General features: G+C 56.9%; 1 protein-coding gene across 2 annotated transcripts; it reads right to left on the bottom strand.

Annotated features, from left to right (window-relative positions):
- Window positions 1-150: 150 nt before the first annotated feature.
- SS18L1 (SS18L1 subunit of BAF chromatin remodeling complex) lies at window positions 151-27765 on the bottom strand. 2 transcript variants are annotated; one of them, XM_081256879.1, is made up of 11 exons: window positions 27547-27765; window positions 14568-14644; window positions 13947-14031; window positions 13219-13363; window positions 12512-12709; window positions 11574-11735; window positions 11298-11402; window positions 10372-10464; window positions 3928-4047; window positions 2308-2435; window positions 151-557 (listed from the first exon to the last, which is right to left on the bottom strand). In XM_081256879.1, exons 1-11 carry the CDS (start codon window positions 27613-27615, stop codon window positions 531-533), a joined length of 1209 nt encoding a protein of 402 aa, XP_081113005.1. In that variant the 5' UTR covers window positions 27616-27765; the 3' UTR covers window positions 151-530. The 2 variants fall into 2 exon arrangements, with proteins under 2 accessions (XP_081113005.1, XP_081113004.1); XM_081256878.1 differs by lacking the exon at window positions 151-557 and having other exon boundaries at window positions 2141-2435.
- Window positions 27766-27786: the final 21 nt, after the last annotated feature.

Genomic DNA, 27786 nt, shown 5'->3' on the forward strand with positions numbered 1-27786 from the left:
AAGATGCCTCCCCCACCCCCCCATCGAGGCACAGGAAGAGGCTGCCATCCAGGGGCTGTGCACACGTGTTCGGCTGCGGTGCTGCCAGTGAAAGACAAGTTTACAACCCACAGTACGACAGCGCATGAGGAGCGTCAGACCTAAGGTCTGTTTATACAAGTACGTGGACTATGGCCTCTTGTAGGTATGTCCCATCACTGGGCACAGAACACTCTGATGACAGAAGAACCCCTAAAGCTAGCTAGAAACACTGCGGGGCGGTGGGGGGGGCGGACAAAAAGGGACAACCTCTCCATTGTATGGACATACAATACTATACACAGCACCAAATATGTCACACCATCAAAGCGCTGTCTTGCACCAGCAGTGCACGCTCGGTGTCCTACCCCACGTGAAATGTGCACGCTTCACATGCAGACGCTGCATGGGCTGAAGGGGCAGCCCACAGGTCACAGCTCCTCAAGACTGTCGCTGGCCTGTCCATCCCAGACAGACATGCCGCTGCAAGGCTCCAGAAGAATGTTTGTCCTTTACTGCTGGTAATTTCCGTACTGGCCCTGCAAGAGACCAAGACACAGATTACACCCCAACAGCCCTGCGTAAGAGGGTCCACACCCAAGGGTAAGACAGACTCCCCCGCCCCACACACCCGCCAACACCCAGGATGAGAGGTGGAGGGAAAATAAAATGCAAGCGACCAAACAGCCTCTGCCTGTTTCCACGAGGCAGGCAGATAAGTGGGCTTCCAGAAGCCACTCTCCAGGCTGCAGCTACTGATTTAGGTCAGAGGGCGGAAGAGGCTGGTTCACCCAGTCACACAGCAGCTCACTGTGCTGGGCCTGGTCCAGGTGCCTCAAAGTCACGGCCCCACCCTGAGCCTGCCGTGAACAGGTCTGTGACGGGCTCCCCCAGCCACAGACGACACTGGCACCACTTCCGGCACACTGGGGAACATTCCAAACTGCTCTCTTCAAGGTCAGAAAGGTTTTCTCCTTAATTGCCCTGCCCTGGGCTTGTTTACTCGTGTTGAAAACTCATCGTCTAAGTATGACTGGTTCATTCTCTCTCTTCAGGGAGCAGGGTGAGAAGCATTTAAAAAAATAAAATACAGACCTTACCTATTCAGGTACCTGAGAAAAACATCCGTCTTCCATGTGGTGCCTTGAGATTTCATTAGCCGTGTAAACGGCCATTAGTGCCTATGACCCAGCACAAAAGGCCACCGATGGACAATCACCCCTTGCAAGGGGCTCTCTTCAAAGGAGGTTCCGAATATGCCCAGGATAAGTCTCCTCCCGCCCCACTGCCCTGCTCCTGGCCTGAGCTGCAGACGCCAAGGCTCCTCCTGACCGACTCACCTGAGACACACCTGGCCACCTCAGGACCTCTTGCACGGCTGCGTCCCGTGGCTGGCTCACTCTCATCCTCACGTCCTGGCCCCATGGCACCTCCGCTGAGAGGCACCAGACACTTACATTCACCCCTCATGGGTTTCTCTCCCACCAGGAGGGGCCGACATCCATCATTTACCGCCCTTCTCCTCCACACCTCCAGGTGGAAGTCAGAGGCATCTGAAGTTAAGCTTGATTTTCTCTCCACAGCCCTCTGCACCCCGAGAAATGACAACTACCTCAAGCAGCCCAGGCCGAAATCCCTGGGGCCACCCCGACCCGCCTCTCCCGCATGCCCCAAGTCCAGTCCACCAGCAAATCCCGCTGGCACCACCTCTGGGAGCACCTAGAGTCCCGGCGTCTGTCGCCTCTCTCCAGCAGGGCCCCACCCCACGCAGAGCAGATCCTCGTCAGGTGGGCGAGGCCTCCCTGCCGTCCTGGGAGCCTGAGTAGCTCTGCTCAGGTCTGATGGCCTCGCTGTCGCCCGAGAGGGCCTCCCCGACCTGGTCTGTGCCAGCCCTGCCACCCGTCGTTCCGTCCCTTTGCCCTCTGGGTCCTCTTCCCAGAACTACCTGCCGCTGCTCCATCCCGGCGCCAACAGCGCCCGGCTGTGTCAGGCGAGATGCAAGCTCTAGAATCTGCCTAGTCGCCGTGGCCCCCAAGCGCGCACCAGACACCCGACGCTGCTAGGCACGCAGGAAACACCCGAGGTGTGAAAGGACAAGGACACAGAGCCAGCTGTGTCTGACCGAAGAGGTAATTTTTAAAAACCTTACAGGCTCAGAGAATTAACGTTCTGGAGGGACCCTGGGTGCCAGTTCACCCTGTGTTATTGTTTCTCTTGACCACAGGGGAAACCTTCGTCACGTCTGACGCACGTGGGGGCTGCAAGTCTGGAAACGGGCAGAAGGCTTGCCTGCTCGTAGCCGTAAGGCCGCTGCTGCTGGGCGGACGGGCCCGTCTGAGACGCTCGGTAGCTTCCGTACTGCTGGCCTTGTCCCTGCTGGTAGCTGGAGTACTGCGAGGGGGCGCCCTGGGCAGGCCCTAGAACACATGCGGGAGCCGTGAGACCACCCCATGCCCCCGTCCGCTCGAGCCCCTGACACTGGCACCCGTTCTCCCTCCACATTAAGCCCGTGCAGTGAAAGCGCCACAGCTGGCGGCTGCGCGGAGTCCCGCGTGGTTCGCAGCTGTGCTCCCACCCCAACCCGGATGGAGCCTGGGGTCCACTCTCAGCACCCCGGGCCTGCTTCCTGGGACCAGCTTACACCAGTCACGGTGGTCACTGTAAACACGAGAGTCAAACACACAGCAAATGGTGAAAACACGCGCGAGATGGTAATCGTGCCTCCAGAGCCTAAGTAGATGGTTTAGGAGAAACTGACAAAGGCCGAGTGTTTTTTCCAAAACTGGTTGTTTCTAGGGCTGGGGCAGGGGAAACACTGTGGTCCCAGAAAGAAGAAAGTGCTCTAAACCAAAAAGATGGGGCACGCCCAAGGGCCACAGGCCCAACCTGAGCTCCCAAGAGGCAGGGCTGAGATGGTTTGAACAATAAAAGAAGTTTGGATTGTAACTCAATGTGTAAAATCAGTACCCGTGAGCACCTACCAATATAAATAAACGATCAATAACTAAGTGAAAGGGGGAGAAGAGACCCATCTTCCCTACAGAAGAATTCCAAACAATCTATGTAGACCAGCGGTCCCCAACCTTTTTGGCACCAGGGACTGGTTTCATGGAAGACAATTTTTCCACGGACGGGGGAGGGGGAGATGGCGATGGCTCAGGCCATAATGCAAGCGACGCGGAGTGATGAGGAGCGGCAGATGAAGCTTCACTCACTCGCCCACGGCTCACCTCCTGCTGTGCGGCCTGGTTCCTAACTGGCGCGGACCGGTACTGGTCCGAGGCCCGGGAGTTGGGGACCCCTGATGTACACAGTGCCCCCTTGAGTGGGGCTGGACCCAGTGACGCCAGAGTCTGGAGGAGGAGAGGGAAGGAAGCCCAACACTGGGGAGGCCTGGCAGACGCCCTTGACCATATGACCAAGGCCAGACTCAACGGAGGCAAGTCATGCCCACAGGAGGGGACGCAAAGGCACTTGGCCGTGGTCTTCTTTCCAAAACTCAGAACCCAGGCCAGACAAACCCAACCTGAGGGGGGCATCTAGGAAGTGCCCGGCCAGCCCTCCTCAAAAGTGCCAAGGTCAAGAGGGACGAGGAAAGTCTGAGGAACGTTCGCAGCCCAAGGAGCTGTGGGGCTGATGTCATGTGGGATCCTGGACTGGTCCCGGACAGAGAAGGACATGCGGGAGAGCCAGTGAGATCCGAAGAAACTGGTTCAGTCCACGGCCAAGCGCCAACCTTGGTTTCTTAGCTGTGACCACAGGGCCCCGGTAATGGATGAGGTTAACCATGGGGGGACTCTCAGCTTTCCTAACAGCTTTTCCAGAAATCTACAACTGTTCCAAAGTAAGAAGCCTGCTGGGCGCCCACCGAATGACCGCGTTCCTGTGATGGACCCCCCCACCGCTTACCATAGCCTTGCTGCTGCCCGGGGTAGCTCTGCTGGTTGGGGTACTGCTGCTGGGAGTATGTCTGCTGCTGGGCTGTGCCCTGCTGGTACCCCGCCTGCTGCTGGCTGTACTGTGAGTTTCCTGCAGAGGGAAGGAGACATGAGCTCATTTCCAGAGAGCAATGGCAGCTCCGCTGTCCCTCGAGGCATGGGCAGCTTTGGGTTCCCTAGACCGAGTCCACTGCTCCAGTACCTCTTCTTTTCCACAGTAATTCAAATTATTTTGTTTTATTGGGTTGGCCAAAAAGCTCATTCAGTTTTTAAGTAAAACTAAAACACAGTTTTCATTTTCACCAAGAACTTCATAGAACAACGTATTCACCGTTTTGTTCCACTACCTTCTGCCATTTTCCAGGTAACTTCATAATTCCATCTTCCCAAAACTTTTTATCCTTTTGAGCAAAGAACTGTTCCAGGTGCCTTTTACAGTCTTCCAGGGAATTGAAATTTTTTCCATTAAGGGAATTCTGTAAAGACCGAAAAAAATGGAAATCCAAAGGTGCAATGTCTGGTGAATACGGCAGATGAATCAGAACTTCCCAGCCAAGCTGTAACAGTTTTTGCCTGGTCATCAAAGAAACATGGGGTCTTGCATTATCCTGATGGAAGATTATGCATTTTCTGTTGACTAATGCTGGGCGCTTTTCGTCGAGTGCCGCTTCCAGTTGGTCTAATTGGGAGCAGTACTTGTTGGAATTAATCGTTTGGTTTTCTGGAAGGAGCTCAGAATAGAGGACTCCCTTCCCGTCCCACCATATACACAACTTCACCTTCTTTGAATGAAGACCGGCCTTTGGTGTGGTTGTTGGTGGTTTATTTCGCTTGCCCCCTTATCTTCTTCCGTTCCACGTTACTGTACGGTATCCACTTTTCATCGCCTGTCACAATTAGTTTTAAAAATGGAACGTTTTGGTTACGTTTAAGTAGAGACTCACAAGAGGAAATACAGTCAAGAAGGTTTTTTTCGCTTAACTCATGTGGAACACAAACATCAAAGCGATTAACATAACCGAGCTGGTGCAAATGATTTTCAGAGATGGATTTGGATATTTTGAGTATGTCGGCTATCTCCCACGTGGTACAACGTTGATTGCTCTCAATTAATGTCTTGCTATCAACTTCAACTGGTCTACCCGACCATGGGGCATCATCCAGCGAGAAATCTCCACATGAAACTTCACAAAGCACTTTTGACACGTTGGATCAGTCACAGCACCTTCTCCATACAATGAACAAATCTTTTTTTGCATTCTGGTTGCGTTTTTACCTTTCTTGAAATAATAAAGCGTAATAGGCCAAAAATGTTGCTTTTTTTTCTTCCATCTTCAATATTAAAATGGCTACACAAAAATTCACCAGTTCTGATTATTTTTTAAATGCACAGATATGACAGCTGTCACATACAATCTCACAAAATTGTTTCAAATGAAGTTAAAGACAGCTGAGCGCTACTAGAGCCATCTTACAGAGAAACCGAATGAACTTTTTGGCCAATACAATACTTTCTCTTACTATCTTAATAGAAATACAAATATATCGCCAAAGTGAAGAGGGTAATGCAATTAAGACAAAGACCAACACCAGTGTTGTGGGTAAACTGTGTCCCCCAAAAGAGCTGTTGAGGTCCTGACCCCAGGAACCTGTGGCCTTATTTGTAAATAGGGTCTTTGCAGATGTAATTAGTTAAAGGGAGGTCATACAAGGTTAGGGTGGGCCCTAATCCAGTGACTGATGTCCTTGTAAGAAGAAGGAGATCAGGACACAGACACAGGAAAAGGCCGTATGATCCCCACAGTTCAAAGGGACCCCAGAAGTTCTGGGACACCCTCGTTTTATTGGCAAACGTGCAAGCCAGGGTTCCAGCTCAGACCTATAATGTGTTTTCCTGTGACTTTATGAATGAAAAGAGGCAGACGTTTGCCCCCGTGTTCTGCATCTATATGTGGGTACAGTCCCAGAGATGTTTTAGGTTCACTTACTTTTTCTTTTCCCAGAGAAAATGGCTTAATTCTCATTTTCAAAACTCTAACTTATCAGCCAGCACCCGTGCTAAAAGCCTCATTTTGGAAGAAAGCTCATGGAAAGAAAACAATTTGGGAGAGCAGTAAACGTATTACCAAATAATTACCAACAGTTAAGAGGGAGTATTGGGGACTTCCCTGGTGGTGCAGGGGTTAAGAATCCGCCTGCCAATGCAGGGGACACGGGTTCGAGCCTTGGTCCGGGAAGATCCCACATGCCGCGGACAACTAAGCCCATGCGCCACAACTACTGAGCCTGCGCTCTAGAGCCCGTGAGCCACAGCTGCTGAGCCCACGTGCCACAACTACTGAAGCCCGCGTGCCTAGAGCCCGTGCTCCGCAACAGGAGAGGCCACCGCAGTGAGAAGCCCGCACACTGCAACGAAGAGTAGCCCCCACTCACCGCAACTAGAGAAAGCCCGTGCACAGCAAAGAAGACCCAATGCAGCCAAAAATAAATACATAAAATAAATAAATTTTTTAAAAAAGAGGGAGTATTAACAACCATTTAAAAATCTTTCTACACGTGTAATGGAAAAGAACCTAAAAAAAGAATATATATATACGTGTGTCTCTGTGTGTGTGTGTGTGTATAACTGAATCACTTTGCTGTACAGCTGAAACACAACATTGTAAATCAACTATTTAAATAAAACTTTAAAAATAAATAAATAAAAATCTTGCTACGAAGTCTTCATAATGCAGGTCTTAAGAGTTTTAGATTGGTGTAGAGACTAAATTCCATTCCGTTTTCAAAACACCTTTATAAGAAGACCAATTTAAGTTTAGTTTCATCATTTTCTTCAAAACCACAGTGTCTGGCCTTTAACCACAGAGTGTGGGTCTTCCTCTGCACGAGACCCCATCCTCTAGAAGGAGCAGGTGGGGCGAGGGGACCCGGGGTGTTCACCCACTGTGGCGCCAGACAGCCTGGAAAGCAGGGCTGCTTGTGGTTTTCTTGTTCTTGTCTTTGTTTTTAGTTAATTAAGTTTTTTATAGATTTTTTTTCATTTAAAAATTTTTATTTTATTGTTTATTTATTTATTTTTGGCTGCGTTGGGTCCTCATTGCTGCGTGCGGGCTCTCTCTAGTGGTAGCGAGCAGGGGCTGCTCTTCTTTGCAGTGCGCGGGCTTCTCACTGCGGTGGCTTCTCTTGTTGCGAAGCACGGGCTCTAGGCATATGGGCTTCAGTAGTTGTGGCTCACGGGCTCTAGAGTGCAGGCTCAGTAGTTGTGGCACGTGGGCTCAGTAGTTGCGGTGTGCAGGCTCAGTAGTTGTGGCACGCAGACTCAGTAGTTGTGGCACGCGGGCTCAGTAGTTGCGGCACACGGGCTCTAGATCGCAGGCTTAACAGTTGTGGCGCACAGGCTTAGTTGCTCCACAGCATGTGGGATCTTCCCAGACCAGGGCTCGAACCCGTGTCCCCTGCACTGGCAGACGGATTCTTAACCACTGCACCAACCAGGGAAGTCCAGTAAAATGTAAGTATTTTAAAACTGGGGTCCTGATAACGTACATTTTAAAATAACAGCTTTATTGAGAGCGAATTCATGTAGAAAGGCTTAAAACCCCATAAGGAAGTTCAATTTCCAGCTGCGCAGAACAATGAAGGAACACACGCTCTACAGCACAGGAGCTCTTCTCCAAGGTGGGCTCTGAGGAATCTGCTGGGTTTTCTGATTGGTCACCATCTAAGGAAACACCTTGACAGCTTTTCCCTCCTCACAACCATGACCGGTCCCAGCAACAATGGCCGATGGGACGGCCGATGGCCAAGGAGGCGTCAGTGACCAGTGGAGACCCAGGTTCACTGTCTTTGTGAGAAACGCATCGGAGAAATTCATCAGAGACTTGGCAGGTTTTCTCCAGGGTTTCAGAGTTTTGGGGTCGGTCTGCATAGTCTCATGTCTTACAGCCCCTTTTCTCTTTCTAGGATAATGGGTAAAGGAGCTAATTCATAGCAGCAGCCGCCGTGGCCTAGACACAGCAGGTGTGCAGGGGGTGAGAAGCCGACGCAACTCTCACGCACCCAGGAAAACCTTCTGACCCGGGGCCAAATCCCAGTCGAAGACGGACCTGTATGGACAGCTCTGAAAGGAGAGAGGCAGCACTCCTTTGAACAAGCCTCAGCGATTCTCAGGAGGGTTTCGTGGGAGCAGCAGAGCGGGGGAGCCCAGACTGCTCTTCCTAGAACAGCCTGGGACAGTGACGGCGGCTCCAGGGCCTTCCCTCCACCACCGGCAGGTACAACGACTTCTCTTGTTTTTCGTCTCCTTTTCATTTGTTTCTGTCTTTAAGAATCTTGCAACAAGGGCCTCCCTGGTGGCGCAGTGGTTGAGAGTCCGCCTGCCGATGCAGGGGATGAGGGTTCGTGCCCCGGTCTGGGAGGATCCCATATGCCGCGGAGCAGCTGGGCCCGTGAGCCATGGCTGCTGAGCCTGCGCGTCCGGAGCCTGTGCTCCACAACGGGAGAGGCCACAGCAGTGAGAGGCCCGCGTACCGCAAAAAAAAAAAAAAAAAAAAAAAAAAAAAAAGAATCTTGCAACATTCTGTGACGTGGCCGTGAAGAAAGGAACCACTTACTTGTGAAAGAAGAGGCTGGTGTTGTCATTAAACACGGCAGGACCGTGGCCGTAGAACAGCCACAGGCACTAATGCACAAGGGTGACCGACCCGTCTACACAACCTCGTCGCCAAGCAAAGATGAGCCTCAGGGACCCACGTGGCAGCCGTTTGGGGCGGAGCCGTCCCCACCATCCCCAACGCCTGATCACAGTCACCGTCGCCATCGGGAGAAACGCCCCAAACAGCGGTGCTGCAACCCCAGGACTGGGGGGTATGGGCGGGTCTGGGGGGCCACAGGGTTAGTGCTTTGATTTTCAGTAAGTTTGACTTCTAAGTGGGCGATTCAGAAATAAAAAAACAAACCAAGTCCGTCTTCAACAGGTCCGGGGAGGAAGGCCCCCGCCCCCACCCGGCCTCATCATCTCCATCGCTGTCCCAGGTATTTCTCCAGAGGCTGTTTGTGGTGTGTGTGCTCTTAGCGCCCTTTGTTTTACGCAGCAGGTGGCACCCAGACACCCTGGTCCTGTACACCTGGCATGACCCGGGGGAACATGCCACAGAAGCGCCCTGGACATGTCACAGCAGACACTGGTTCCATCCAGCCTTTGCTCCTGCAAACCTCACGGACAGGAAATGCCATGGGGACTTCCAGGTTTCCTCTGTAGTGGCCCCGACAGCAACAGTGTCCCGCTCAGCTGGGTCGGCCATGCCCTGGCCCCTTCCTGACACTGGTCCTCTTATTCCGGGGACCCCACAGGGCTCCTGCCAGATACCACCTCCTGTGCACAACCCTAGGACCAGCCACCCGTGCCCCTCGAGGTTCCCCATCCCGCTGGGGGACAAGTCTAATGACTAGAAAGTTCTTTCTGTTGGCTTCAGGCGACCCCCTTATTGCTCCCACCCAACACCCTGCCCCTCTCAGGGCCACAGGCCACTTAGCGCCCAGTCCTCTCAGAGCAAACTGCCCCCCGCACCTCTCACCCTAAACAAGACCCGGCAGGCCACCGGCTGCGGTATGGCCGGTACCGTGTTAACACGTGCAGGGGTCATTAACAAGGTGGAACACAATGCTTCCAGGTCCAGGAGGAAACTGTGTCATGTGCCACACTCGCCTTAAAAGAAGTCACTGAATGTTTTAGCAAACTCCTCATCAATTATGAAAGACAAGCGTACGTAACCCAAAGCGAGGGTACAGAACTCTGCACTTCAGACTTCAACAAGCTTGTCCCAGGGAGCAGCACGTGAGGCAGGCAGGGGCCCCTCCCGTGGAGGAGGCTGAGCCCCGCTCTCCTGGAGGGGGAGGGGAAGTGGGGAGTTGGTGTTTACTGGGGACAGGGTGTCCCTTTGGGAAGGCGAGAAGGCTCTCAGATGACGCGGTGATGATGGTGGTCGCACAAGAGTGTGAATGTGCTTAGTGCCGCTAAACTGTGCACTTAAAAATGGTTAAAATGGTAAATTTTACGTTTTTTACAACTTAAAAAGTCACCCCAAAAGTCACATTTTCGAGTCACCTGTTTTGTACGTATCATCTGTCTTTTCCTCTCCGGGCCCCTGGCAGCCTTGCCATTGTCCCCAGTCCTGACGTCCAGACCAAGGCCCAGGACCACGCCACCCTGTGAGCTTAATGGCTCCTATCCTCTCGGGGCCCCTGGGGCGGTGGGAAGTCCCCGCACCCGAGAACCGTGTGAGAAACGACTATGCCTGTTTCTTCCCAAATCCGTGTTTGGTGACGTCACCTCGGCGGCTTTATCGGCGCCCGGCCCCCATCTCCATACGCCCCACGCCCGTCGGACCCGGAACCAGAGGCCCGGTCGCCTTACCGCCCTCGTAGTAGTGCTGCGTGGACTCCTCAAACGACCGGTCGTAACTCTGCTCTGTGTAGGACGCCGGCTGGTAGGCATAATCGCCATGTCCTGCAAGCAAACAGGGTGCCCTGCAGTCAGCGGAGGCCCCGGCTGCCCAGACCCAGGAGAGACCGCGTGAACTCAGCCGTCGGGTCAGGAGACCCCGGCGCTGGGCGCGGTCCGGTTTCCCTAGACGGAACCCATGGGGGCACTTCCTGCCGTCTGGCAGCCGCGGTTCCCTTCCTTTAAAGTGCAGACGGCCGCCTGCTCCTCAGGGCGGTGTGAGGATCAACAAGCCACGGTTTACAGAGTGTACTCGGTGCCCGACGCGTGACACGCACGTGGACGTCAGCTCTTAATGTCGCTACACGGTCACCATCCCCGCGCCGGCTCCCTTCGGAGTGCGTGACACCTCGTGAGGCCCGGCCACCATTCCACAGAGGGGTCACGGCTTGCCCTGCCCTGGTCTTGGCCACCTCCCCAGCGCCAGACCTGCTCACTCACCCCTGCCTGGGGGGTCCTCCCCAAATCCCACCCGTCCTCTGCGGCCATGTTAAACGCCACCTCCACAAACCCTGGGGCCATTTAGAGATGCCTGAAAGGTGACACGGAAAAGGAAAATAAGCTGCAGGAGTTGTAACTGAGCAGCCAGGAGGAGAGTGTTACGAGACAGTCAGCTCATGTTTGTCACCTTCCTGAAAGCATCTCACAATGAGCTCGTGTCCATCCTCAGGACTGCGCACCCAGCCCCAGGGGGGCCAGTGCCGGAAGCTTCTCTCAGCAGAGACCAGCCACCCACCCCCAAAGGGGACTCTGGGTGCTTTGCTGGCGGACGTCGGGGGCTCCGGGGTCTGAACTGGGAACGACCAGCGAGCGGCGGACGGAAGCCGCTGCAGCCTCACCGTCAGGGTAGTACTGCTGGTTCATGGGCTCCGAGGCGGCCTGGCCGTGGCCATACTGCTCGCCGCCGTAGTACTCCTCCTGGCCCAGGTACTGCTGGGACGAGCCTAGGGGACAGCGCCGGACGTCACCTCCCCGAGCCCCAGAACCTCCCCAACAGGCCCCCCGATCAGAGGACACTCCACCAGGCCCGCCAGGGGACACAGGAAGGCCTGCCCCACGCACTGCACACACTGCCCCTCCCCCACCGGTTCCCTGCACCGGGGGCGGGGCCTCACCTTGCTGGGAGGGCCGGTAGGGCGCCATGGGCCGCTGCCCCATCATGCTGCCCGCCTGCCCGCTCTGGCCCATCATGGCCATGGACTGGCCCTGGTAGTGCTGGCTCCCGCCCTGTGCCGCGCTGTAGTGGGACGAGGCTGCCTGCTGGTGCATCATGGACACTGGGGGACACGACAGACCCCGCGTAACCCAAGAAGCTCCCGGGCGGCACCCCGCAGACCCGCCTGAGCCCTCCTCCCGGGCTGGGCCTGTGCAGCTCCGCCCCGCGAGGCCACGCCACCCTTCCTGCCAACGCGCCTTTGGGCAACTCATAAAATGTGAAAGGCCGGCCCCCACTCCCCTAACTCCCCAAGGCTAGTACCAGAGGAGCCTATCGCCTCGCCCTCCCCCGAGCCTCGGGTGTCGAAGGCTCCGGCTCCGGTGGGGGCCCCGCCTGCCTGTCCTTTCCTGCCACCCCTGCTCGGGACCCTCCAGGGCAGCACCGTCCAGCACAGGAGGACGTAAGCCACGTCAGAGAATGAGAAGAAACAGGGGAAAATCTATTTCAGGGACATTTTATTTGACTCAATATATCCAAATTAGATTGTTTTCCATATGTAATTAACGTAGCGAGAGCTAAGGAGACACTTCACATTCTCTTTTTCTGTTCTAAGCCTTTGAACCCCGGTGCGCCTGACTCTCGTGGGTCACCCCGGTTGGGACCTGACGCTTCCCAAGTGCTCAAGGCCCCACAGCCCCACCTGCCCCTCAGCCTCCCACTCCTGTGCGCTGGCCTCCACCCAGTCCTCCCAGCGGGGCGGCTGCCGCCCCTCCTCAGAGCCTCCCCTGAAGCCGCCCAGCCCCCGCCTCGCCCCTCGCTCCGGAGCTGCCGGAGGAGGGTGGCCCTGCGGACCACACTGGCCTGCGCTGGAGGGGGCGGGGCCTCTGGGGGCAGTACCTGGGTTGGACTGCATGTTGATGCTGGCCCGGGACACGTAGCTGCTGATGGCGCCCTGGCCCTGCAGGGGGATGGTCTGCGAGGCCGGTCCCGAGTGGCTGTAGCCGGGCCCCGAGCCGTGGCCGCTGCCGGACATGCTCATGGAGGTGGTGGGCAGCGTGCTCTGCGCCGTCTGCTGCAGGGTCACGTGGTTCGGACCTGCCAGGGCAGGGGGGGGTGCTGAAACCCACCAAAGACCACCTCTGACGGCAGCCCTGACCTCGCGCGAGGGCGCCCCCCCCCCGCCCCCCCCCCGGGCCAGCTTCCTTCACGCGGCTGTGGGGAGGGAGGCTGACCACAGTCAAGGGCGCAACGGGCGAGGGACACGGGCACGTGACCGGGAAACGCACACACGTGCTGAGCGCGCAGAGGGGCCGCCTCCTCCCCGTTACCTTATCAATGGTTCCCGACGGCTAGTGGCGGTTCTCCACCCAAGGACAGGAGCCCCACACGGAAGCCCGCGCTCTGAGGTGACGCAGCCCCAGTTCGCAGGGGACCTGGAATAGGGGCCTTATCCCTCCGCGTGTCACCCCGAGCACGTGCGCCTGCAGCAGGGCCTCCGGGAGGAGAGGGTCCCCACCGCGGCGGCCAGCCACCCGGGAGCCCAGTCGGTGACCCCGTTGTTCCCCGGAACCAACCCAGAGCCCAGCGCGCCCAGGGCCGCTCACCGTTGCCGATCTGGGCCTGCATGAGGGAGGATGGTGGCAGGCCCGCGCCGATGGCGTCGCTGAGGCTGCCCTGGGAGTGCAGGCCCTGGCCCGAGCCGCTCTGGGACAGCCCTCCGGGGCCCAGCGCCAGGCTCTGGGTTGGCGGCTGTGGCAGCGGGAAGGGCACCGAGAGGGTTAGCGTGGAGAGTGGCCACCAGGAGCCGCTCCAGGGGCTCAGCCACCCTGAGACCCACAGCCGTACTCCACGGCCGCCGGCCAGCACCTCCAGGGTGGGACGCCGCCCTCACGCGGCTGGACGCCACCGACGGCCGGCCCAGACACCTCAGGCCAAGACGGAAATGCTATGCCAAGCGTTCCCCGGGGTATCAACACACACTTGGAGGTTCAAAGCCGGGCCCCCCTTTCCTGGGACTCAGGGAGCTGTGTCCACCTCACCTTGCCCACACCCGTCCCCACCCCTCTTGGTCTCAGCTGGCCAGCCGTCTCTGGCCCTCACACCCGCTGTGCCCCAGGGCACTTGCACGGCCTGTCCTGTGCCTCAGCACCAGGTTCCAGGGTGCTACCCCCCCACCCCCAAGCCCACCTCTGATCACAGGAGGCAGATGGGAGATGGAGCTTACCAGTGACCCCTGGCAACCTCATCTCCCAGATCTGGACCAAAGAGCAGCCCCGAAGGTCTGGACAATACTATCTACACCTGGGCCCCCCACCCCGTGGCAGGCACTCACGGCGGGCAGCAGGGACTGCATGTTCTGGTTAGAATCCGCAATCGTGGCCAGGTAGACCAGGTTCCGGTGCAGGATCTGCTGGTACCTGCAGGCGAAAGCGCAGTTGAGGGGGAGGAGGCTGCCCTGCCCTGCAGCCAAGCCCCTCCCCGGGGAGGGGGGTGCGTGGGCAGGCGGCACAGTGCTCTGCGGTCCAGGATGGTGGGGGGAGCCCCCCGACCTGGTGGCCAAGGGGGAGTGGCTACCGGGTCTGTTCAGAGAATGGGGGGGGGGGCGGGCCCGGGGGACACAGGAGGGGCTGCCAGGGCACGAGCCTCCTCGGGCGGACCCGGCACTGAGCTCACTGGATACCCCGGCCCCTGCAGAGGCACTCAGTGCCCGGCCCTGGGATCACACGAGGTCCCGCCTGGAGGAGCTTGCTGTCCCCTGGTGCGGCTGGCCTGGGCCCCCCCAGTGGTCCGCTCTCCCCCACACTCCCACTTCCCTGCAAACCTGCCCACCTCTCCCTGAGGAGCCACCCAGGGGAGCTGGCCCAGCAGCTTAGCTGACCCCGAGGCCCCACTCGCTCAGGCCGCCGAGCCCCAGAGGCCGCCGGGAGGGGCACGGGCGGCCGCGGCCACTCACTGGGCGCACTCAGCCGTCTTGCCCTTGTTCTGATAGTCCAGGATGCGCTGGATCAGGTGGTGGTTCTCATCCAGCATCTGACGGAGAAGCAGACGTCAGCGGGGCGCGGCGCGTCTGCGGGCGGCCCGCTGCGGGGCTCGGGAGCCCCGGCCACGGCTCACGAGGCCCGGCGGTGCCCGTCAGCAGAACTGCCCCTCACGGCCCCAGCCAGCAGGGCCCAGCACTTTCCACACCCCTGTGCCAAGCACGCAGCCCTGCAGGCGCCAGGGCCCATCCCTCCCCCCACCCCAACCCTGCGCCCCCAGTCCAGGTTCTCACTCCGCCCAGGAAACCCACAGCCTGCAGGACCCGTTTTCTAGGGCCCTTGGCCCCGGTGCCTCTGTCCAGCAAGGGTGGACCCGGAGTCTGGAGTGTGAGGCCCACACAGCACGGCCACACGGTGGGGACTCCGGGGGGGGGGGGCAGCCTGCACCCCTGCGAGCATCTCCTAGACCCACAAAGCTGCTGCTCCAGGACGGCCACTGGGCGACAGCACCTGGGTGGCCCACGGAGACCAGGAGGGGACAGAGGCTGCAGAAGAGGGAGGAAGGTCGCGTGGGAGCATGGGAGGGGCCGCACATGGCCGGCCAGGAGGCCTGGCGTGGACACTCCCCACCTGGACGCGGGAGGGGGTGGGGAGACCCAAGCGCCAAGGGCCTGCCCTGTCACGGCCCTGCTCGCCTCTCCCTCCCCGCTCAGCCCCTGAGCCTTCAGGGTTGATTTCCCTTGTTTGGGTTTTTTTAGTTATAACCTCCTCCTCTATGCTTGAGTGTTTTCTCCCCACTGTGGAGATGGATGCCCAAATTCAGCCATTCCCCACCCTGGCCAAGGAGCCGGCCCAAGACGGAACCACCAGAGGGCGCTCTGGGCTGGGGCTGCCGGTGGAGCCCACCCATAGGCAGGCGATCAAATCCAGGGGGACTGGGCATCCCGGCCGTTTGTCCAGGAAGACTTCCCCAGATGAATTAAGAAAGGAAAACCACCACCAAAGGCCATGTCCTCTCCCTCTCAGAGCCACCCTTCAAAGGCTCCTCGGGCTCTACCTCCTGGCCTCACGATGCCTGGCAGGAATCCTCTCCCAAGGCCACACACTCCGCACGCACGGATGTCCATTTCAGCCTCATTCGTGTCAGCTCGAAAAAGGGGGGACGCCAAATGCTCAATGACGGGATGACTTAAGCAATGACAGGAAACCACAGGATGAGTTGTTAACCAGACATTACGAAAGTCTTTGTAGTTTTTACAAGCAGGAGAAAATGTTACACTGTTAGGATTTTTTTTTTTTTTTTTTTTTTTTTTTGCGGTACGTGGGCCTCTCACTGCTGTGGCCTCTCCTGTTGCGGAGCACAGGCTCTGGATGCGCAGGCTCAGTGGCCATGGCTCAAGGGCCCAGCCGCTCCACAGCACGTGGGATCCTCCCGGACTGGGACACGAACCCATGTCCCCTGCATCGGCAGGCGGACTCTCAACCACTGCGCCACCAGGGAAGCCCCAGGATTTTTTTTTTTAAGCAAGGTACTAACTTCACTGAGATGAAGTTTTCCATAACTTCACCTCAGTGAAGTTATGGAAAAAAGACCAGGACACGCTGCGCGGAGGATGGCGGTCTGGGTGTGAGCTGAGGTCCAAACCCTCCCAGACCTGGCTGGTGGGAAAGGGATGAAGACGGTAACCCTTCACCAGGACAAAGTGAACACAGCTGAGATAGCGGCACAGGCAGCAGGATTCTAGAAGCGGAAGCAACTGGAAGAGTAAGAACTGAATTAGCAGAACCCAGGGTGCCGGATGGGACACAGACCCACACTGGGGACCCACCAGGCTTGGGAGGGTTGAGACTCTGGGACCTTCCCCACAGCTACTTGGCAGGAGTCCCCAAGGGGGGATTCAGGGAAAATGACCAGCCCGGGAGGAAAGTGCCAGACATCGAGAGCAGGGGGACACCTCTCGCCAAGACCTCAGATGGATGACCCGCACCAGCGTTTCCCGGAAGCCTGTAAATTAGATCCAACAAAACCAGCGACAGAGGCCAAAAGCTGGGGGAGACGAAGATTATGCAAGAAGGAAACTTAAAGTGTAAAAAGAAAGAAAACCCAACCACTATTAATGTCCTCAAAGATAAAAGAAGTTATTGGATCTATTTAAAAAAAAAAACATGCTATTAAACAGAACAGAGAACAAAAAGAGCTCTGGGGTATTTAAAATAAATCGACCACAGCAAAAAAGTCGACAGAAGAATTGGAACATGAAGTAGTAGAAAACTCCTAGACAGCGGAGCAAAAGACCGATGTAGAAAACAGAAAGGGTAATGAAATTGAAGAACAATCCAAATGGCCAAAAACAATTCTTCTAGGACTTTCAGAAAGACAGGAAGGAAGAAAGTCATCCAAAAATAATTGTTCAAGGGACTTCCCTGGTGGTCCAGTGGTAAAGAATCCGCCTTCCAATGCAGGGGACGCGGGTTCGACCCCTGGTCTGGGAACTAAGATCCCACATGCCATGGGGCAACTAAGCCCGCACGCCTCAACTAGAGAGCCTGCGGGCCGCAAACTACAGAGTCCATGCCCTCTGGAGCCCGTGCACCATAACCAGAGAAGAGAAAATCCGCACGCTACAACTAGAGAGAGAAAAAATCTGCACACCACAACTAGAGAGCAGCCCGTGCGCCACAACGAAGAATCCGCGCCACAATGAAAGGTCCCGCATGCCGCAACTAAGACCCGATGCAGCCAAAAAAATAAAATAAATAAATAAAATGTATAAAAAACAAAAATAATTGTTCACGACTTTTCCTCAGAACTTGAAGGATGTGAGCATCCAGATGGAAAGGTTCTCAAAGGGCCCAGCCTGACAGACACACTGGGTCACAGAAAGGTCCTAAAAATGAGTGGAGTGAAAAGCACAGTACTGAGCGCCTCCACACAGGACAGAAGCTTCGGGCAGCCAAGGAGCAGTGACCCAACTGCGAGGGAGACTCTACAGGAGTGACAGCAGGATCAAAAGCAGGAACCCCTGAGTGATGACCAAACCCTCGAGAGACTTCCAGAGGAGGGATGACAGGACTTGAGAGAGACCTCACGGGGGAGATGCCCGGTCCTGAAGGAGACTTTCGGAGGAGGGGTGACCTGATCCCGAGAGAGACCCCGGAGGAGGGATGGTGCAAAGCTGAGGAGGGATGAACCGATCCTGGGGGAGACTTCCTGAAGACGGATGGCCCGAATCAGTCAGAGGCTTCCTAAGGAGGGACACCCCTATCCTTGGAGAGACTTTCTGAGAGGGATGACCCAATCCCCAGGGAGACTTCCTGAAGACAATGACCTGACACTGAGGGAGACTTTCGGAAAAGTCATGACCCGATCCTGTGGGGGAGGTTCTGAGGAGGGATGACCCCATCCTGAGAGAGCTTTCCTGAGGAAGGATTAGCCAATTCTGACGGGGACTTTCTGAAAAGGATAACCTGACTAAAGGTGTCTTTCAGAGGAGAAAGACTGACAGACTACCTGAGCTGAGGAGGCTTCCATGGCTGGAAGAAAGTCTGGGATAAACGAGCGAGAAGTGATTCAAAAGAAAGTGAGGGGGCTTCCCTGGTGGCGCAGGGGTTAAGAATCCGCCTGCCTGTGCAGGGGACATGGGTTCGAGCCCTGGTCCAGGAAGATCCCACATGCCGCAGGGCAACTAAGCCCGTGCACCACAACTACTGAGCCCGCGTGCCACAACTACTGAGCCCGCGCGCCTAGAGACCCTGCTCCGCAACGAGAAGCCACTGCAATGAGAAGCCTGTGCACCACAATGAAGAGTAGCCCCCGCTCACTGCACCTAGAGAAAGCCCGTGCGCAGCAATGAAGAAACAAAGCAGCCAGAGATAAATAAATAAAAATAAATAAATTTATTTTTTTAAAAAAGTGAGATTGCCAACTGCAGGGAAAAGAAAAGACTGGGCAGGAAAAATGATCATGTGATCCTGCACGGAACAACAGTTTTTTGGGTTTTTTTTTGCGGTACGCGGGCCTCTCACTGTTGTGGCCTCTCCCGTTGCGGAGCACAGGCTCCAGACGCGCAGGCTCAGCGCTCATGGGCCCAGCCGCTCCGCGGCATGTGGGATCTTCCCGGACCAGGGCATGAACCCGTGTCCCCTGAATCAGCAGGTGGACTCTCAACCACTGCGCCACCAGGGGAGCCCTGGAACAACAGTTTTATCATCGGAGCCAGAGGTGAATCTAATCCCAACCACCAGGAAGTCATACTGGGGCAACGGGAGCACAGGTGTGTGGTGGGGGAGGGGCATGCTAATGAGCCAAGGCCCCCTTTTCCAACATCATCATGTGAGGCCAACAAATGTTATGGACTTTGGGAGGTCATTAGGTTCAGATGAGGTCACGGGGGTGGAGCCCCCATCAGGAGGTCACTGCCCTTGTGAGAAGGAGACAACACCAGAGCCTCCTCTGTCTGCTGTGTGAAGACAGCGAGAAGATGACGGTCTGCAAGCCAGGGAGCAGGTCCTCGCTGGGAATCAACTCTGCCACCACCTTGGTCTCGGACTTCCAGCCGCCTGGCTGTGACTAATGAATGTCCATGGTATTCTGTTATCATAGCCTGAGTGGATTAAGTCAACAGACAATGCTTAAAGCTAAAAGCATTCAAGAAGTAGCCACTTGGTTTAGCAATGATGAGAGCCAGAGGGTGCTGCTGGGAGGTGGGGAACAGCACAGGGGTGGAAGAATGACCCTAATTTGTAATACAAGCTCCACAGCACTATTTGATTCTGTATGTGCAGGCAGGGTTTTGATGAGTAACCTCATCTAACCTAAAAACAAGAAATACGTGACAGGAGGGAAACCCTGGCTCTCTCCAGATTGGAGATTACAAATACAGATTTTACTTCTTATATGCATTTGTGTTCACTGAAATTTCTAAGAGAGGCATTTGTTACTGTTATCATTTAAAAGGTGATTTTATTATTATTATTTTTTTAAAGTTTCTTTTAAATTTTTTTACTTAATTTTTTCCTTTTTTCTATTTCTTTAATATTGGAGTATAGCTGATTTACAATATTGTGTAAAAGGTGATTTCAAAGTGTCTGGGATTGCCGGGGCTGGGTGGGTCCAGGGGCTTACCTACTCTTCTCTCTACCTGGTGTGTGTCTAAAAATGTGTATCCCTAGTACATAGCTGAAAAATAAAGACACCACTTACACTGACGGGAAGATTAACAATCTACTTCTTCATGTACTTATTGCTGTCTCCTGAGCTTTCTCACAGGTGATTCTGTGTATTCCTGCACCAGAAGGCACGTCCCTCACTCTCTGCCCTCTTGGGGAAGCCTGATTTTCTATAGATTCAGGGGTGACGGGGCAGGTGATGTCGCAGAGAAAGGCTCTGAAGCCTGAGGGCTGAAACCCAAGTGCCAGGCGTGGCCCAGGGCCTCCGGAGGCGAGGATGCTGGGGGCAGAGAGTAGAGACGGTGGCCACACCATCTGGAAGAGCTGGAGCTCAGCATCGAGGGCCACAGCTGCCGAGTGGAGGTGAGATCCCCATCTCTGAAGGCCCGTCCTAGGCCCAGGCAAGCATGGCAGAGAGGCGGCCCGACCCCGTTCACGCTCACAGCGGAGCAGGTGGCAGGCGGCCGGAGCTGGGGAGAGATGGCCGTGGGCACACGTCTGCTTGGTGCCACAGGCGGCAGCGTGTCGATCATGATTTTAGCAGCGGACACCCCGGTGGGCACCCAGGGACGGCATCTGGGCCGTGGCTGGAAAGCTGACCGGGAATGCGCCGGTGGAGGTGAGAGGAAGCGCAGCCCAGGTGGAGGGGTAACAGCACAGGTAAGAGGCCTGGTGGAGCAGGGCGCGTCCAGAAACGGAGACAAAGTTCCAGGAACCTGGAGAAGAGGGTGGCACGTCGGAGACGGGGAATGGTGGGGCAGCTGGGGGACAGGGAGTCCTGTGCCCAGCAAAGAGGGTGACTTTCTGAACCTCAGCCTGGGCTGACTGCAGAGGCTGATAGGACCAAGGTCACAACACACATGGGCGCGTCCGTTACCCGCTACTGCATCACAAACATCCCCACGTGCTGTGGTGAAAGCAACAGTTCCTTAGTTCTCGTGATTCTGGGCTGTCAGGGCGGGTCTGCTGCGGGTCTCACACGGTCTCAGCACTGGGGTCAGTTCGGGGCTCCTTCTGCACGCGGCCATCCTGGTGGTCTCAGGACTCCGAGAGGGCACCCGAAAGCACAGGCCTCACACCAAGCCTCCGTCGTGCTGGCGGACGTCTCAGTGGTCAGAGCATCACGAAGCCAAGCCCGGTGTCCCCATGGGGGCGGGAACACGGGTGCAGCCCCGGGGGGTGTCCTTCCTTGGCTGCTGTTTCTGTGACAATCGACCACAGGCTTTACAAGGGACTGGACTCGGCTGTGAGGGAACTGATGACCAACGTGAGAGCTCCGCTGCCCGTGGGCCTGCCTGGCCGTGAGGACACGCAGGCAAGGACGCAGGGCCCGGCTCAGGGGACATGTCTGGGGCTGCGGGCGCCACATGTGGGGTCCAGACTGGGTGGGTGAGGGAGTGAGGATGACAGGGAACTGGGAGGGCGAGGGACTGGGGGTCCCAGAGACCACAAAGAGCTGGGCTGGGGCCACCGGGGGAACCTGGGTGACGACCTCTGAAGGGGGAGTGGCCCCTCATGACAACTCTGGAATAGGGGCCACAGAGGGGCCTGGAAGCCCTGAGGCTTGCTGCTGAGGGGGGCTCAGGTCACCCCACAGTGGGCAGAAAGACCCTTGACAACCTCCCTGTGGCTGTTTTTGTAATTAACAAAGGTTGCTGCCCTTTAAGCGGGAAGAGGTTCAGGACTGGCCGCAGTCCAAGCAGCCCCAAGGGAAGGGTGGGCCTTGCACCTCCCACCCTCGGCTGCCATTCCAGCCAACCTCGGATAGTTCTGGAAGCATCCCCTGCCCCCCGCCCCCGCTGTGTGCACACAGGGAACATTCCCGTCCCGCTGGTCTCCCATCCTCCCTGATATCTTGGAGACTGTCCCGTTTCAGCCACAAAGATGCCCCCCTCGTTGTTTCCGAGGCTCCAGAGAATTCCACGGAACAGACAAACACGTGGTACTCAGTCGGTCTCCGGCTTCTGTAGCTACAAACAAGGCCACAGTGCATGCCCCCCACACACGGGGTGGACTCCACGTGAGATCATTCCTGGGAACCACCCGAGGCATGACAGGGACAAGCCCTGGGCCAGCTGGAGAGTGGGGTGAGCGTCACCAGGTGGCTCAACCCTTCTTCCCACCGCAGCTCTCAGGGCCGACGTTGCTAATCGATCACGGCTTCTTCTCCCCAGCACACGGGCAGCCACCACCGCAGGGGACGCACGAGCTGCGCCGCAGACTCAGCAATGGACATTGACAGGACCCCTTCGAACATTTACCTGATTGGAGAATCCGTAAAGCAGGTGTGTGGGTTTCAAAAAACCCCAAACGTTACTCCCGTGGTGTCTTTGGAAGGGGCTGGCCCCCGCCTCGTGGTCCTACCTGTGTCTGACACACGTGTTCAACTTCCAAAGACTCTAAGACACGTTAACGTGGACACAACTGCAAACACATGTCCACCTTCCTCAAGCGACTCGGGGCCACCTCCTGTCTCGGTCACCACCGCTCCGCCCCCGAGAGCGCGGCTCCTCCGCCTCCTCACACGACCCTGGACTCCAGGTGGTTTCCTATGGTTTGGAATCTCCTCCCCTTCAGAATCCACTCATCACTTCCAGTCAAGGGTCCAATCAAAAGGCTGAGACTGTCACTTGCAAGGTCACGTGCCATCCTGTGCCAAGTGATCACGTCTAACCGCAAGCGCGAAGACGATGATGACAGACGACGACATCATCCTCCTTAAAACAAGGAACCTGAGGCCCAGAAGGGGCTGGGCTGTGCACTGTTACAGCTGAATGAGAGTCTGAACCCAGGAAACCACGCCCCCCCAGCTCCACGGGACTCCACCCTCACCTCATCCCAAGGGCCCACGGCCCACTGCCCATCCTCCACCCCTGCAACAAAAAGAGCCCTGAGCAGCCCTGGTGCAATCGCCCATCTGCTCAGGACCGGGACCACGTTTCAGGAGCCTTTGCTGCACAAACATCACATCTAGCACCTTCTCCCTGGAGCCTTTTGACTCCTGTCATGTTCACGCGGCAGGGTGTGCAGTCGTGGTGCCCGCCACAGATCAGGAGGTCCAGGCTGGCCCGACTCTGCCCAGGTCCTGCAACTTGGGGACATCAGCACCAGGCCCCCCTCGCTCCGGGGGTGGGACGGCAGCTCCTACTCGCAGCCCGGGGATCGCAGGTGACTCCCAGCACAGAGGCCGGTGCCCAGGCCCTGACCACTGGCCCAGGGAACAGGCTAGGGGCACAGAGCCGGGCAGTGGGGACACCTCGAGTGAGTGTCACAGGGCCCCTGACTGCGGCCCCTCCCTCCGCCTCCAGACTCTGGAAGACAGACACAGCCCTGGAAGAGGCAGGCGACTGCTTTAGGAAGGGATGGGTGGACTTTACCCAGGTGCTTCCATTGTCCACCAGAGGGCACCCAGGGCAACACCTGCGTTGGAGCAGCACCTGCAGGAGGGCTCTGTGCCAGGTTTCACTGGGCAGAGGGGACAGAGGCCTGGCGGTGGCTGTTCTCTCCCGGAGGATACACTTCCCCACCCGCAGGGGCTGCACTCAGAGCCCTCGGGGCAGGTTCAAGTGTGCTCAGGGGCAGCGCCCTGGCCCGGGTCCCATCCCCGCCCCTCCCCAGGGCTGGGCCCAAGGACCAGAGTGAAGGGACACCATCACTGCCATCCCTGGAGACCCCTCCCAGGTTCTGCTCACTGGGGAGAAAGCGCTTTCAGAAATGATTAATTAGCCAAGTTCGTGGGACTCTCAGAGTCCCCAGGCCATCCTCAACTGTGAAAGCAGCTCGAATATTTTTATTTATTTATTTATTTATTTATTTATTTATTTTCAGTACGCGGGCCTCTCACTGTTGTGGCCTCTCCCGTTGCAGAGCACAGGCTCCGGACGCGCAGGCTCAGCAGCCATGGCTCATGGGCCCAGCTGCTCCGCGGCATGTGGGATCTTCCCGGACCGGGGCACGAACCCACGTCCCCTGCATCGGCAGGCGGACTCTCAACCACTGCACCACCAGGGAAGCCCAGCTCGAATATTTTAAATGGTCAATTTACCTCCCTTACGAATTAGCCTACACATTCTTTTTTTTTTTTTTAATATTTATTTGGTCGCTCCGGGTCTTAGCTGCGGCAGGCAGGCTCCTCAGTCTCAGCACGTGGGCTCCTTAGTTGCAGCATGCATATGGGGTCTAGTTCCCTGACCAGGGCTCAAAGCCGGGCCCCCTGCACCGGGAGCGAGGAATCTTAACCACTGCGCCGCCAGGGAAGCCCCTGTCCCACATTCTCTAAGAGAAGTTTCAGGTCTGAGAGAGCGCAGGGCATCCCCCTGCAACCCAGATGGCCATCCCTTACCCCTGTGCGCCCACCCCTGCCCCTGGGCACAGAGGACGCGGGGGCCAGGCCGCCGCCCTGTTGGTCTCACTCTCCCGTGCCAGACCCATACCAGCTGCCCACCTGTCCCGCAGCTCCCGTGGAGCCTGTCTCTCCCTGCACGAGGTGCTGTGGGTACAGAGGGACAAGCCACCATTCCCGCTTTCCGGCCAAGGAAACAAATTAAGGAAACCAATACAAACAGTAATGACAAAACTTACATTTATTAAGCAAATACTATGTGCTACGCGGCAACAAGGCCCCCCCACGGCAGCCGAGGCCTACTCCCAGGGGCCCCTCCAACGTGCCCCAGCCCAGCTGTGTGGCCCAGGGAGACGGCGGCAGCCCCACCCCCACCGGTGGTGTCTGGAGCACGGCCTCTGGTCCCAAACCAGGGCGAGCAGCGCAGGGCAGGTTCCGGCCTGCAGGCCAGCTGGCCAGCTACAGGGCCACTGGAGTTAGTTTGCTGAGACACGGCTCACCTCCACCTCAGGACCTCTGGCAAAGTCACATCCCCTGTGGTTCTCACCTGCGTCGCACCTGCACTAATGCTATGCTTGGTCACCACAAGCAAAACCACCTGAGCACGCAGCCCAGGCGCCCCAGATCAGGCTGGCTCTCCCAGCCCCCCCAGTTTGGGCGCCGGTACCTGCTCCCTGCAGACCAAAAGCAGGACCACCCAAGACTTCCTCAATCTTTGGGACCCTTCCTACCCCTGCTCCTTGGTTCTCCTTGTCTGGTACACCCCTCCCCCACGCATCCTCTTTTACGAGTGAACTGTGTCTCTCAAAATGATACGTTCAAGTCCTAACTCCCAGTGTCTGTGATGAGGGCCTTATTTGGAAATAGGGTCTTTGCAAATGTAATCAACTTACATTTGAGGTCACACGGATTCGGGTGGGCCCTAAATCTTGTGACTGGTGTCCTTATGAGAAAAGGGAAATTGGACACAGAGACACACACAGGAAGAGGGGCCACACGAAGATGGAGGCAGAGGTGGGGGGGACGCATCTGCGAGACGAGGAGCTCCAAGGGCGGCCAGCAAACCCCAGAAGCTCAGAGGAAAGCCTGGAACAGATCCTCCCTCGGAACCCCAGAAAGGAACCAACCCTGCCAACACCATGACTTCGGACTTCTGGCCCCTGGAACTGTAAGAAAATTAATTTCTGCTGTTTTAAACTACCCCGTTTGTGGTCATCTGTTACGGCAGCCACAGGAAGCGAATACAACTGCCTATCCCAAACACTTGCACTAATGGAACCAGTGTCACAGATGCTCCAGCACGTACCAGACACTGACTATGCCGGACACTGTGCCAACCTGGGGACACAAAAAGAACAGGTCAGCGACAGGAAAACCTGGGAGCCCAAGTGATGTGTCAAAGTGCTGTACTCACCACATGACTGCCAAGGGGGCATGAGGAGGGGACATTTCAGTGGGGCCTTGAAGGCTGAGTAGGAGTTTGCCAGGCAGGCTCCTATACAAACATACTCTAAGGACATGAGTATACTTCTTGCTCTCTTACTACCTTGCGTGCTTCCAAGGAACCCCTGACTTTTCTCCATGCTCTCAGCATGAGCACGTGCTGTGGACACAGAGTGTAGAACACGGACCTCTCATGCCCTCTCAGGACACCACTAAAAGAGCCCCTGGTCTGTATATTTACGGACAAAACACCAAGGTGAGTACACAGATTGCGAGCCCTATCAGGTCAAATCAGGTGACAGCCTAAGGTGAAGACCCATCTCCAAAGGTCAGCAGGCAGATTTTCTGCCCCGGGATGCAGTCTTTCTGATCTGAGGTTTGGAAGCAGTGCTCCAACACACACTTTTGCCTGGAGACTTCGGGGAGCTTTAATAGGGGCTGGGTGCAAAGAGCAAAGTGCAAATAACTGGATGAATGTTGACGCCAAGGCACCTTCAGGAACAGTGACTACACTCATCACACTTAAGCTCCAAAAACCAGGGTTCGCAGAGGCCCTTGGGCTGCCAGCGTGTGCATCTGAGCCACAATGCTTGACTCCGCCCAGCCCATTGTCCCACACGGAAGTCACTGTCGGGGCAGAGACCCTAGAGCCGCTGTCTGGGTTTGACTCCTGCTCCACCACTTGGCAGTGGGCACTCAGCCTCCCTATACCTGTTCCCTGATTGATAAAATGCGCATGACAATAACCACCACAAGCAAGTAAATGAACTAAGACCTGCAAAGCCCTCAGAATAAGGCCTGGTATACAGTAAGCACCCCATAAGTGTTGACTAAACAAATAAAAACACCCCACTTTTAAACCTGTATTTCTCCTGCTCCTCAAGTCATCTCTTTCCTATTTAGCGTTTACTGAGGCTTCTCATTTGTCAAAACCAGTCACAGCAAAAGTTGTCTCAAAATAGCCAAGAGGCTGAGAACAAGTCCCCCAGGTCCTGTCACGTCATCAAGGAAGAAGGGCTATGACCATCAAGGTGAGTCCCTTGGGGGAAAAGGAGGCTCATGGAAACCAAGGGATACTGCCAAGGACCCCAGATTAGAAAAGAAAACAACGTAGCTACCAAAGACACTGAGAAAATTCAAACGGGAACGACTAACACCCCCCTTCTTCTGAGCTTATCTTTTAAACACAAACAGTAGGAAAATTTAAATCTCAATTTCAAAACTTAAGACTTTGTTAAAGGTGCCCCCAAACCCAGGAGAAGGTTATCTCTAGAAAACCACGAGGCCAAACTTACAGAACGCGGGCAAGGCTGTAAAGCGAATCTGTAAAGTTTCTGTTAGGTGAGAAGGCTGGCCAGGTGTCATGCTGAAAAACAATTTGACACGCGAATAAGGGCGGCGAAGCTTGGCCAGCAGGTCAGCCCCGAGGTGTCGCGCACTCCTTAAAGGGCTGCGTGTCTGCTGGAACGTCGTCCCACACTCTGGATGCGCCCCTTTGTGCCTCGGACTGCCAACACCTAAGGCGGCGGGCGTGGCCGGGTCCCCGTCTCCTCATGCGCCCCGTGGCGCCTCCACCAGTCAAGCTGCGTGCAGGGACCGGGGACGCCCACCTCGCAGAGCCACGGCTTTCGCCAGCCAGCCGGGTCCCCTTAGCGCGCCGAGCAGCCAGCGGACACCACCCCGCGGGCACCCGGTCCCGCCGCCTTGCGCCCCTGCCCGCAGACCCTGGTCCCGAAAGCGGCGGGTCCCCACTGTGCCCGGCGCGGCCCGGGGTCGTTCACGGCTTGGCTCCGCCGACACCACCCCGAGGGCCGCCCCACGCCCCCGCCCAGGCTGGCGCACACCGGCCGCGAAGCGCGCGCCGGGCCACGGCGGGGTCGCGGCGGTCGGCTGCGCCCCGGCTTTGTTCGAGCCCCGCGCCCGCCGGCTGCCCTCGACCCGGCCCGGCACCCGCCCGCACCCCGCGGCCCCGCAGCCCCGGCCCGCGGCCCCCATCCCACCTTCTGGATGGTTTGCTGCGTGACCTCCCCTTTGCCTCTCGGCCGGGCGGACGCGAAGGCCACCGACATGGTCGTGGGTGCGGGATCAGCCCGAGATCATCGGGGTTTATTCTCCGGCTGCTCTCGGCGGCCAGAGGCGCTCATTCTCCGCAGTCGCTGGGGGGCGGGGGGCAGGGGGGCGCCGCGCCGTGGGCTCGCCCGCCCCTGCGCCGCCGCGTCGCCCTCGGGCCCGCCACGCCG

Source organism: Mesoplodon bidens (genome assembly GCF_964165515.1).
Source record: "Mesoplodon bidens genome assembly, chromosome: 15".
NCBI classification, from domain to species: Eukaryota; Metazoa; Chordata; class Mammalia; order Artiodactyla; family Ziphiidae; genus Mesoplodon; species Mesoplodon bidens.

Excerpts from the sequence above, each read along its gene's own strand:
- SS18L1 (XM_081256878.1), bottom strand. The coding sequence starts at position 27,615 with ATGTCGGTGGCCTTCGCGTCCGCCCGGCCGAGAGGCAAAGGGGAGGTC. Across the intron at positions 14,032-14,567 it reads AAGACGGCTGAGTGCGCCCA|GTACCAGCAGATCCTGCACC; the intron begins GTGAGTGGCCGC and ends TTTCGCCTGCAG. Across the intron at positions 11,736-12,511 it reads CAACATGCAGTCCAACCCAG|TGTCCATGATGCACCAGCAG; the intron begins GTACTGCCCCCA and ends CGTGTCCCCCAG.